Source organism: Sander lucioperca, chromosome 13 (assembly GCF_008315115.2).
Source record: "Sander lucioperca isolate FBNREF2018 chromosome 13, SLUC_FBN_1.2, whole genome shotgun sequence".
NCBI classification, from domain to species: Eukaryota; Metazoa; Chordata; class Actinopteri; order Perciformes; family Percidae; genus Sander; species Sander lucioperca.
Window position 1 is genome coordinate 14,747,753 of NC_050185.1, and position 13,271 is coordinate 14,761,023.

General features: G+C 41.5%; 1 protein-coding gene across 1 annotated transcript; it reads left to right on the forward strand.

The window, feature by feature from the left end:
• Positions 1-573: 573 nt before the first annotated feature.
• On the forward strand, positions 574-13,257 carry paxbp1 (PAX3 and PAX7 binding protein 1). Its single transcript, XM_031320110.2, has 18 exons — positions 574-1,052; positions 1,321-1,440; positions 2,101-2,313; positions 3,815-4,036; positions 4,138-4,238; positions 4,432-4,655; positions 5,017-5,206; positions 6,376-6,499; positions 7,956-8,058; positions 8,406-8,521; positions 8,671-8,870; positions 8,960-9,107; positions 9,219-9,340; positions 9,434-9,510; positions 9,617-9,683; positions 9,996-10,142; positions 11,552-11,706; positions 12,453-13,257. Exons 1-18 carry the CDS (start codon positions 728-730, stop codon positions 12,571-12,573), a joined length of 2,775 nt encoding a protein of 924 aa, XP_031175970.1. The 5' UTR covers positions 574-727; the 3' UTR covers positions 12,574-13,257.
• Positions 13,258-13,271: the final 14 nt, after the last annotated feature.

Sequence of the window (13,271 nt, forward strand, 5' to 3'; positions counted from 1 at the left end):
CTAGCACGCAAACAGTTCATTTACATGTCTACGAGCATGTTAGCAAACTACACCAAAAGACAAATACTGAGGAATATTGATAGAAAGCAGGGGAAACTAGTAGGCTACTTCCATACTTTTTAGCATTGGCTAATTAGCAACCTGCCTTCCATCAGATGTAGCTTCCGAGCTAGCAGCTAGCCCCAGAAGCTCATGAAAACAAGGCTTTCACCGGAGCAGTCTTACGTTATTTCCGAACCACTCTTTTCGTTTCAAAGTCGGAAATCAAATGAACGAAAAAGTACACGGGCCCAATTACAGTTCACTGTTGTTGCATGAAATGTCGTTTGTGTTTAGCTTACATCAGTTTCTAACATCTAATGTGAAACAAGAGGATACGAGGTTTGCTACCGTCTTGGTCCGTTCGAGCCATAGACTGTATGGGGAGACGACGTAGGTTAAAAAAAAAAAGACTGACTTGGATGTGGGCGGGGCTTGATGTCAAGCCCCGCTTCCCGCAGACTGCAGCGAGATGCTCCTCCCTCTGTACCACTTTTGACCAGCTGAGGGCAGAGTTATGCCGGTGATGCATGTGGTCAGCTTCAAATTTTAAAGAGGAAGAAGAAATGCACTATTTGACAGAAAATGGCCGACTGGCAGTGTGGAAATAATTTCCTTCTGCTCCAAGCACAATTTTAAGGTGTCCTACGTTAGATCATGCATTGCTGCATTTAGCAAAAAATACATAATGTTTAAAAAGGCGAAACGAGCTAACTTTCGACGGAGGAATGAGTCCGACGAGGACGAACAGGAGGAGAGTCGGCAGCCGCCGCCAGTGGCGCCGATATCGTTTGGGCCTGCCGTGGAGGAAATCCCGTTTATGGAGACTTCCAATTACAGCGTTACTGGAGCACCTAGCACCACGGATAACTATCATAGCAACGGCTTTCAGCCTAATGCGAACAGTGTAAGAGCTGTCAAAAAAGAAAAGAAAGGTAAAGAAACCGCCATCGTAGCAGCTACGGTTCCTGGACCCACGAAAGCCAGTTTGCTGAGTTTCGTCGATGACGAAGGTAAGCTATTTTAGTAAAACAATGCTAAGTTAGCTTGCCGGTTAGCTTAAGAAAGCGTGTTGTCCTGACAGGTTTAGCTAAGTAGCTAACGTTAACGTTAGACTTTTTGTTTCTGCTTAGGATACATAGCTAATTGTATTTGTAATTGCAACCATTACAGATAGTTAAGTACTTTTCTTGTCCGGGAATGATTTGTATGATCCCCGGATGATGTGCATGGTTAACTTAACTCACCGCTTACTTTATCGCATGACCTGTTTGTAAACAGAAGGATCCGAAGTGTTCAGAGTGAAGAAATCCAACCACAGTAAGAAGATTGTCAAACAGCTGAAGAAGGAATACAAGGAGGATTTGGAGAAGACTGGAGTCAAACAGGAAATCAAATCAGGTGGGATATCCCACTGTCAATGCGATACATCTGCTGTCACATTAGCTAAATGAGAATACTTTAACCTATTTGACTTTGCAGCCGCAACGTTTATCACCAAATATAAGACTGAATCGAGGTATATCATTATAGTTTTGCTAAAATGCACTTAAACAGTGACAATAGACCCTGTCTTAGCAAATACTCAGAACCTTGAGGGTAAAATGTCACATGTAGTTGCACCACAAGATGAGGTTAGATTTCTGACTAAAGTGATCATAATTTAACATAGTCATTAAAGTTAATGCCACTTTCGGTAGAAGTTATGAATTGAACATGTTTGCATCTAGCAAAAACTATCGGAGTATTGCATTACCATCTATAGGGAAGATGGTATATCAGAATTTTTAGCCAGCATTTTTGTCTCCCAAATGAAATCTAATTTCTAAGGTTTAATTTTTGAACTTGAAGACATGTTGATATTATCTGCAGATACAGATATATATTTTTGCTCCTATGTAGCATGGTACAGTACACCGAATCTTGTTGTACATGTACAATGACAATTAAGGTATTCATATCAGCCACACCAAAGTATCAGCTAAATGGCGATAATGTAAATGGACATGGACAAGTCTGTTATCTTCTTGCCTCAACTTTCTCTGCATCTGGTTTTTCTAGATGTTCCACCTCAGCCTGTGGTTTCAATCAAAGAGGAAGTTACTAGCAGAGCGGGTAGTGAACAGGGGGAAGAGGAAATGGAGGTGGATAGTGCTGATGAGCAGGAGGAAGATGCGAAGAGTCAAGGTGGCCAGACACAAGGTCAAGTCTCCAGGAGCAACAACACCGCAGCAACATTCAACACGCTTTCCTCCCTCAGCAGCCTGAGACCAGGTAGCAAACACACATACACAAACACACACATGCACACACACACAAATTTAAATGCTTGCTCATTGTTTGTAAATGTACCCTTCCCACAATTATTGGACCTCTGTTCTGTCATTGAAACCCCTTTGAAAGTGCTTTTACCTCATTGCATTATGCACTATGCCTCCAAACCTGACTGAAACTTTTTGGTATTTGTATTGTCACCAGGGAGACCAGACAGGGTGTAAGCGTAAAATAGGCATTTATTTACTAGGATTCAATTTTTTCACAATACATGGGTGCCGATTCGATTTGTATTGTGAATTTCATTTATTGCGATTCTAGAAGTATTGAGTATTGTGAAAAACAGAAGTTGCATAATACACTTCTAGTTACAATATATCATGAGACATTTCTTAAAAGTAATTGAGTCCCCCCCCCCTCCCCCCTCCATAAAAATAGTTTTCAAAATTCAAAACTGCATAGCCTACAGCAACTCCGGTGCCTTAGAAGCATTTTGGAGTGACAGTACAGATCGAACACTACACAGTGGTACAGCACAACATTTAAGAGCCAGGTGCTCCTGACAATCCATCACATCAACCTGTGGTTTGGGCCATGCAAAGAGTTCAACAGAAGTTATTGGGTTGTGTCTGTATTTCCAGAGAGCTTCAAAATAAGGCCTGGCTCCTCAACACATACGTTGCAGAATAGGAGAAAACACGCTCTGGGTTTTTTCCATTTCTTCAAACCAATAACAATCGAACAACAACTTGGGAACAGTGAGATCTTTTACCATATAAGTGAGATGTTTTGGGGCAGTATGTACACCTAGTGTTACACCTCCCTGCCCAAAATACTGTTATTGTTTAACACATTTAGTACCCGTGTTCAAGTGTCCAACCAAGTGATCTACAGCTAGACAAAAATATTAACCTTCAAAATGCCTTGCCTCTTCATAATTACAGCTACCCAAAGAACACTGAACTGGAATTACACATGCACTTAACCAAGCGTAGCACCCAGATGGTCCCTCCAAACAAAAAGGCTCCCTAGCCAACCACATCTTTCAAAGACGCACAATACAACGAAGACCAAAGCTTCAACAAAACTCATCCAAACAAGGCATGAACTTTTTGCGCCTTCCACCTGAACTGCTACTTAAAGCTGCCTACCAACCAACTTACTGTAATATAATTGTGAAATATAAAGTATACTTGTGCTACATTGGGGGATTAAATAACACAACAGGATGTCACACAAGTGGCCCCCAAAAATCCAAAGGGAATTCGCTGTTAAGCCTAACTGGGACATACAGAAGCACACAATCTGTGCTACAAAATCAAACCAGTTAACAGCTCGGCGACACAAAGACATCCTTCAGAACAAATCAACGAATTGTTAAACGGTACAACAAAATGTTGTTAACAAGCAAAACCAAAAAGACAGCTGCGGTGAGGGAATAATGAACACTCATACAATAACATAAGTACTAGATCACGCCCTGTTTCTCTCTTAACTCTAGGGGAGATTCCCGATGCAGCATTTATCCATGCTGCCAGAAAGCGCCGGCAACTAGCTAGAGAGCTGGGGGGTGAAACCCCTCTGGTTGAGACAGAGACTCCCAAGAAACGAATGGTACGAGAAGACCAAGATGCCAGCGACGATGAAGATGAGGAAGAGAAGAGGATCCGCTTTAGCGGTGTCAAGAACAAAAGCCAGAGACAAAAGATCGCTGAGGAGATAGGTACTATAAGAAAATGGTGCACTGACCGTTTATTCAATATATACTACTACTGTTTTCAATCAGTTGTCTCTAAGACATGAACTTCCCTTTCACATGTGCAGGTATTGAGGGTAGTGATGATGAGGCACTGGATACAGGTCAGGATGAGGAGGTGAGCCGTTGGGAACAGGAGCAGATTAGGAAAGGAATCAGCATACCCCAGGTAAACTGTGCTAAATCTCTGAACAGCTGTAAAATACTGCTAAATAATGCTTTCCTCTGTTATATGTCAATCCCAAAAAATATTGACAATGCAAATAACCATTAGTTGCATCCCTAATTTATTGGTAGTAGACAACAGCAGTTAGTTGTCGTATTTAAAAGCATTATGTGTTTTTCTTGTTTCTAATGACTAGGTCCAAAGCAGCCAGCCAGAGGACAACACGGTCTACTACCAGAACAGCTACGAGAGCCAACCCTATGGCTCTTCCTACAGCATGCCTTTTACCTACAGCACTGTGGCCCCGCAGACTGCCAAGCCAACTAGCCGAGCAGACAATGGCTCTGTTCACTACGGGACCCCTATTAGTGATCTTACCCCGGTATCCATTGATCTGGTAAAGAAACGCCTGCAGGATAGGTAGGTTCACTGAAATGCCGCAACATCTAATATAAGTCTTCAGCTCAGCTGCTGCCAGCCTTGTGTGCTGTGATCCTGAAGACCCAGGAAAGCTATCCCCAGGTCTGAGGGCCAGAGAGGGAGTGTGTGGGTCTGGAGGGGGTTACATTATTCCCCCCTAATTACAACTACAAAGGAGTGCATTATTTTAGCTGTTTGTGTCCTGTTAATCAGTTTTCATGATGCTTCTGTTTATTTGATGGGTGCACTCTTAACGCGATTTCTGCTTAGTTTGTATGTCAATAATTAAGATTAGACTAGCTTTGTCTTCAGCCCCATCTAAGTCATCATTACTATCTTTCCCTGTATGCCATGTCTGTAGGCTCAGCCAAATGTGTGCAGGCCACGACTCAAATGCCAGGCGCTACAAACAGATCAAAGAAGACCTAGCTGCCTCTGAGAGCGCCATACAGCAGCTGGAGGGCTCATCCAATGACAATGCAGAACAATATAAATTCTTGCAAGAGATGCGAGGGTATGTTGGAGACTTGCTTGAGTGTTTCAGTGAAAAGGTAAGGGAGAATTTATCTGCTGTCTGATTTGCTGTTTTCTGTTTTGTGTCTGTGTGATCTCTAACCACTTTATGTATGTATGAGGAGATTAATCTAATAAGAAATTTACATTGGGAAACAATTGAGTCATGAAAAGCCTAGTTTTTAGTTACGTTTTCAGGGACTATTATTGACGCTAATTAACAGTGCTGAAAAGCCAATGTGACTTGGAGCACAATCCATGTATATCCCAGTTGCTTCACAACTGCCCTCATTTTAGTCAGAACTATAACTTCTATTATCTCAGCAACATACTTTTGCAAATGGTTTTAGTATATAGTAGTAACTTCATAATGAATCTGGTTGTGTTCAGCTACTTCATAAAATAATTAATTTATACTGATCATTACATACAAAAGTAAACAAAGTTAGTGTAAGATGAGTTGGAACTGTAAGAGAACCCAGTGTAGTGGCGTAGCCAACTATATACACAAGTGTCCGATCTTAACAAAGCTTATCAGTCCAATTTGTTAAAACATAATTAAATGATGTCTCTGACACAAACTATATTTGTCTTCACCTATAGTTACCTACTAAATCAATCAATCAATTTTATTTGTCACATGAAATTGTATGAGGTACAATTCCAGTGAAATGTAATCTAAATGCATGTCTGAACAGAATAATTCAGTCTTGTTCCTGCAGCAGCAGAGCAGCAACTACATGGAACATGGCCTGCCAGCTAATGCCACACTAATGTCTGTTTTAACCCTATTAGGTAATGGGAACAGGACACTTATCTACCATTATCAGCATGACTTAGTATGGAGTGAATACAGTGTAAACATCAGGACTGGAACTGTATATTGATAATGTTGGGTAAAAACCTTCAACTCTACAATTTTACTACAATTTTGTGGTTTTAATGCATTTAACTATGCATTTAACTAGGTTTGTCAATATTTCAGCTTAAACCATTGGCTAAATAAATGTCCGTAGTGTTCAAGCTTTCCTTCAAGGAAATGGGATATTTTAGAGATATTTACGTTTTCACCCGACACTAGTGATATTTTGGTTCCAGTTTTATATTGCCCATCATGCTCCTCCTGTCCCTCCAGCAAGGCATCCCTGTGACTCGGAGCCCCGCTTTTATTTGGGTCAGAGGTCACAGAAGACATCATATCTTTCAGGTGCCTGCTGTCCTGGAGCTGGAGGCTGCCATGCACCAGTTACTAAGGCAACGGGCCTCACGACTTGTCCAGAGAAGACAGGATGATATTAAAGATGAATCGTCGGAGTTTGCAAGCCTTTCAAGTCAGTCCATCTTGAAGGTTTTTATGATTTATTTGAACGGCCTCGTTAGGTGTGTGTGTGTGTGTGTGTGTGTGTCGGGGTGTGTGTGTGTGTGTGTGTGTGTGTGTGTGTGTGTGTGTCGGGGTGTGTGTGTGTGTGTGTCGGTGTGTGTGTGTGTGTCGGGGTGTGTGTGTGTGTGTGGGCGTGGTTCACATTCTTGTTTCCCACAACCCCATTTATGTTTCCCTCATGAGTGTGGTTATGGTTAATTGAGATGTGATTTTGAGTGAGTGAGCATGTACGTACATGAGAGCTGTTTCGGCTACTCTTTATTGGCCGAGTCTCACAGTCAGCTGAGTGGTTGTAACTCAGCTCAAGCATTGAGTCACTAAGTAAAGATAAAAACCTATCTGTTAGTGACTTGTCATCTGTCACTTTCACTGTAACATGTAGGAAGTTGCAGCCAGGTAAGTCACTAGAAAAATAATTGAAACCAAAATCATTTGTAACAAATAAGATGTTTTATTGCCGGTGGTACCTTTTTGTATATTGTGTGTATATATATATTTATATTAGTGCTGTCAGTTAAACGCGTTATTAACGGCGTTAACGCAAACCCATTTTAACGGCGTCAATTTTTTTATCGCAAGATTAACGTCCTTTTTGGCATAGCAAACTTTGTAGTTTTTTTCACATGCTGTTGCAACAACTAGTAACATTAGAAAAACTACAACACCACACCAGATCTAGCTAGACCGGAAACAAAACAACAGGCACGCCGCACACACTTGTTTGGGCTTGCGAGACGGCCAAAGAGTAGTAGGCTAACGTTACGTTTTGAGTGGATGGCGAGCGCGAGATGCCGAAATGGATGCCAATAAGATTCTGAATGGAAAGTTTACTTTTAAAAAGTTGCCAAATGGTTCCATTGACAAGACCAAAGTGATCTGTGTGTTTTGTCGTTGTGAACTGAGCTAGCATCGCAGCACGTCCAGTCTGAAATACCACTTGATGGCCAAGCACACAGCTGATGCTGATTCTCCGCCCCCTCGTCAAAGCCAGGCGACAAAAACACAAAGCAAGCCGATCCACTTTTCCATGTTGATAAGAGCATTAAAATGAGAAAAAATAATTGGACAAAAAGAAATCAAGGGACATTTAGAATAGATAAAAATGTGTGATTAATTGCGAGTTAACCATGACATTAATGCGATTAATCGCGATTAAATATTTTAATCGTTTGACAGCACTAATTTATATTATTAGATCAATATTGTAATTTTATTCATACGTTTAAAACACTCCTTTTGCCCATCACTTGCCTATCTCATCAAATTTTTTTTAAGCATTTTGGATTATTCTAAATTTGAGTACTTTTTGGGTTGTGTGAGATGTTGAGGGCCCAGAATAAGAATAAGATTATGGGTTGTCTTAGCGTTTTCAATGCCGGTTCTAACATGGCTCCTGTCTCTTTCAGATAAAGCTGTCATGGCTCCTAATCTGGACTCGTTTGGTCGAGACCGCACAGCATACCAAGAGAACAGTCGTCAGAGGAGGATAGCAGAAAGAGAAGCACGACGGTATGAAGCTCACTCGTACTCAGACATGTTTCCAGGATTTGTAGGCTGAATTTATGCTAAATGTTTCCAGGATAATGGTACATGCTCTATTGTCCATGTAGGCTGTGTTTTTGTGCTTGCCTCAGACCACAAATTGCCAAAACTCGCATCTGAGCTTTCTGCACTTTTATTCACAAAAATACAGCCATGATTGTATCTTGGATTGTAAAGCATAGATTTGCCATGCAAGTGATCTGAATTTGAGGGAGTCATTTTAGTGCCAAGGTGATTACAGGTTTTTTTTTTTATATTCAAAAATTCTGTCTGTGGTTTTAATTGTCTGCCTTTGTGCTTGTGGGTGGATGCAGAACTCGGCGGCGACAAGCTAGAGAGCAGAATGGAAAGAGGGCTGAGCATAAAGAAGGCTTATCATCAGATGATGAGGAGACCTCTACTGACATCACCAGCTTCAACATGGAGAGAGGTACATCACTAATTTGCTGTAAAAATTACAGTATCGACCATAATGAGGAGAATTGGCAAATTTGTTGATTTAATGTGATTTATCGCAGACATAACACACATCAGTCATTCTGTATCTCATGCCTAACTAAAGCTTTTCATCCCATCCAGATCGTATCATCAGGGAATGCAAGAAAGTATTTGAAGATGTGGTGGAGGACTTTCATTCTCTTGACTGCATCAAATCCCATTTTGAAGTGTGGAGGAGAGACTATGCCAACTGCTACAGAGATGCTTACATAGGCCTCTGTCTGCCCAAACTCTTTAACCCTTTAGTCCGTCTGCAGCTGATTACATGGAACCCTCTTGAGGTAAGGCATGTGTTTTTACTGTAACATTTTTCATTTCTTTTTTAAATGAGAGGGGTGAATTCTGAAATCCACTTTTTTTCCCTGGCCAGGCTCACTGTGCAAATTTTGAGTACATGCTCTGGTTTGAGTCGCTGTTGTTTTACGGCTTTGAGGAGCACAGCACGTTGCAGAGGGGAGATGGGGACATCGGCTTGCTGCCTGCTATTGTGGAGAAGGTCATCCTCTCCAAACTGACAGGTAGAGTAACCCGCACAGCTGCACCCAGCATACTGAGATTTTCTTGGCATAATAATACAGGCCAGTACCAAATATCTCATGTGTATTTATGTATTGGTTTGTGTGCGTCAGTGTTGGCAGAGCAAGTGTGGGACCCGCTGTCAAACAGTCAGACAGCCATGCTGGTGGGCTTCATTCACAGAATAATGAAAGGTTACCCTACTGTGCTGCATGGGGACAACCGATACACACAGGTACTGTCCACTCTCTTACTACCTACATAAATATATTGTACTACATCTGCAAAATATTTTTAAATAAAATATAATTTTTTTTTTCTCTATTAGGAACTTTTGAAAACTATTGTCTTTAGGACCAGGCGGACTCTGGATGAAGATGTCTTCCTTCCACTCTACCCCAAAAAGTATGTTACACAATTGTTAACTTTAGAGGAATTCCAGTTTGCATTTTTTCAATCAATATGATAAAACTTGACAACTGATTAAACGCATGCTTTTGCTTTTGTTAAGTGTGTTGGAGAACAAGAATAGCGGTCCTTACTTATTCTACCAGAGGCAGTTCTGGTCTTGTGTGAAGGTACGTACAAAAGTGGAGTTAAGACAGTATTTTTAGATTAATGGCTCTGTTTAAATACTAATTACACTGACAGTTACCTTCAAATGAAGGCCCTGAATGATTGTTGGAAGTCACACCACATACAGAAAGGATGTGTGAAAGGTCTGTATACAGTACTTGACAAGTATAAATGCTTTCCGTCTATAACTGTTTGTGTGTGTCCTTGATGTAGTTTGTACACTAACCACTGATTGTAACATTTACTTCTGTGGCAGCTAATGGCACTACTGGGATATTGATGTTATATGCTGTTGTGTTTCTGTTTCTGTCTAGCTGCTGGGCAACATCCTGCAGTGGGAAGGTATTTTATCCAGTTCCTGTCTGAGGGATCTGGCATTAGACAGCACTCTGAATAGATACATCCTCTCTGCACTGCAGTCCACGGATAATGGGGAGGACAATGTTCCAAAGTGCCAGAAGGTATGAGACACACCAGTTTTCTTGTAGTGTTTAGAAAGACACAGCGGAGCTCATACAGTAGGGTCGTTCAAGATGAACCAGGTCTGCGCAGAATCGATCCCCGGCGATCGCCGCCCAATGCATGCCGGTTAGTTTTGTGTCCGACTTGATCCCGACTTGCTCTGACGTCATGCACACGTGGGCAACGATAACCTCACAAGATCAAGGCGGCCGCAGTTCTGAGATGCAGGCAGCGCAGTTGCTTTTCACCGACTGCAACACCCAGGCGGACCCAGGGCATGCTGGGAAACGCCGGCCTCTCAGCTGATCTAACAGCTGATTGGCTTAGAATCGACTCAACATGATGACGTTTTATATAAACTTTTTATTATTATTTTATTTTGAATTGGAAGGATTTTAACTGCTATTTGTCTTATTTAAAGGCTTATTCTGTACAAACCACCTGTTGTGTGGAGAGACTAAATCTGTTCAGATTATGGATCATTACAGTGTGTTGTTAATTAAAATCAGCAACAGATCGCATGTAGAGCATTTTAACAGCTACTCTGTCATAATTAAAACAGCTGGAGACTGTGTGCAAGCTGATATATGGGTCTGATAACATTTTATTAAATCAGAATCGGACCACAGCGTTTCTGTGACTTCCTGTTCAGCCTGAAGGCTGCTGGAATCGGCTGGAAACTGTCCGACTTGACAGCGGATTTTTGTCACCGCCCCCTGCTGCTGCCGCCTGCTCTCGTCCACTTTACAGGCGAGGTGCAGTTCATCTCGAACGAGCCTAGTCAGAATGCTTGTGACTTGTTTTGAAATGATGTACAATGTACAACCATGAGAATACCATACATTTATAGTTATATTTAAAGTTATATCACTCTGTTGAGAGCAACATCATTACGAGCAGGTACATAGTACAAGAACCCCTCAACTTTGTCCCGAGTGGATATTCAGGGGGTCTCATGTTTAATTACAATTTGAAAAGGTATGCACAGATTGCATGAGGTCCGTTTGATTATATAAAGCAGCCCACACTGTTGGCACTTTAAATATTTGATTCGTGATTCCATGGTTTCAAGATTATTCCAGAGACATCTTACTGTATTTAATAGTACATGATGTGCCTATCCAGTCTAAAAATAAAGATGATTGTTTTAGCTGCCTGAGCAATGGAAACTGGCTCTTCTCCTGGATCCGACAATTTGATGAAAGGTGCTTATATTTTAAAATACAAGCCTCTCAGCCCAGGTCAATGTGATTGGCTGCACTCCACTTTCCTGTGCCTTTTTACAGCTTGCAGCCTTAACTTGACAAACACACTTGCTGTGGAGGAGCAGGTGATCAAGCGTTGTTTATGACTCACTAAACAGGGTGACACAGAGCTAGTGTTCAACTCTTTCTTTTACCTTTTTCAGGTGGTGGAGTGTTTGCCTGTGCACTGGTTCTCTGGACTGAAAGGCCAGCAGACGTTGCCTCAGTTGGAGCCGTTCTGTCGCTTCCTCACCCACATGGCCAACTCATTGCACCGCAACAGTTTGGGTGGGTCTGATGTGGAGCGGCGCACTGCCAAGTAAGAGACTCTGCTAGACTCTGCATATACAGTTTACTTGTCTAAATTGGGGAACTTGAATTCTGTCATAGCTTTATCTGCTGTAATTTTATGGAAGGTGCGTTTAGAAGTATACAATAAAAGATTGCACTGTGTTGTGCTGTTTTGTCAAATGACATAATAACAATTTACCAATTAGTGTTCTTAGATGACTCCCTTGATCACTATCTTGTAATGCTATGGGTTTTGTCCATAAAGACAGTCATACTCTGAAAGCCACGCCCACCGGAAGGGAAAACATTCATCGCCACAATATGCAACCATGGACGGAAACACTAACAAAATGCCTCTAGCTAGCTAGGATAGGATAGTTATGATTATTTTAGCACTGTATGTCTACTAGAGGACAAGTTAGCTGTTAGTAAGTTAATGTTGGCTATGTGTTAGCAAGCTAAGACACTTCCGAACATAATACTCCATAGCTTTCTGATTTATCCACATTCCACTATAACACAAGTTGCATACTGTCAAAATGCTTTAGCTTAAGAAATATAGTTAGCTTTGCTTCGTTGGTAGTGCATCCCACCACACAGCAGCTTTTAGGCATTTCTTCTGTTGTTTGCAAGCAGACGGAATTGACAAGGAGGAACCTTCACGCAATACAAAGTCAATGGAGAGCGATGAGTTGTTTTCCCCTCCGGTGTGGGCAGGACTTAAATGTGCTCTGTCTCTATACTGCTTCTTACATAACATATATCTGCCAACAGGGACCAAGTCAAAGAGGTCGTGAAGATGTTGGGCCAGATGAATGCCCTGGACCACATCATCACTGTGGCAGCCGAGCATGGCATTAAAGACATCAAGCCCCTTTTGGAAGCCAAGTCGTAGAGGACATGGCAACAGCAACTTTTCATTCATCTTTTGTCCTGTCAGCACATTTGAAGCCATGGGGGTCACTAAGTTGGAGTCCTAAAAAAAGTGTGCATTAATGGATTTGAAATAAAACTCAACTGTTGCTACCTTGCCTGAAAAGAGAAGGTAAAAAACCTTGGTGTAAATACTGTGAATAATGTATAGAAAGGTGGGCTCATATGCTCAACACAAAAGTGATGCTGACATGAGGCCTTGTATTGTCAGCTCTAAAAGACCTCTCTGTTATACTACATGCTGACAAGATTTTAAATGCATAATTTATTGAGTACAGTTGTTGACATGGGTTACTGGCATATGTTTGGAAATTATCGGATCTCTAAATTAACACCATCTTAAATCTGGCTACCTGTAAAGACTGCATAACCACCTTTATTTCTCTCACATGCTCTACTTTTCTATATGTGCCAAAAGGTAGAAAAAAGGTAGAAATGGCACACTGGCAAAGACTGACAACGAACTTGTCTCCCAGAACTCTGTAGGGCAATTGATATTGTCTTTGTTCTCCCACTTCACCCTACAGTTCTCCTGTGTCACATGTGGACTGCCCTGATGACCCTACTACAGCTGAGAGCTTTGTATTTGTAAGACTTTTGGTTTAGCATTGTATTTGCCTGTGAATAAAATATGCATTTGAATAAATCACTGTCTTGTTG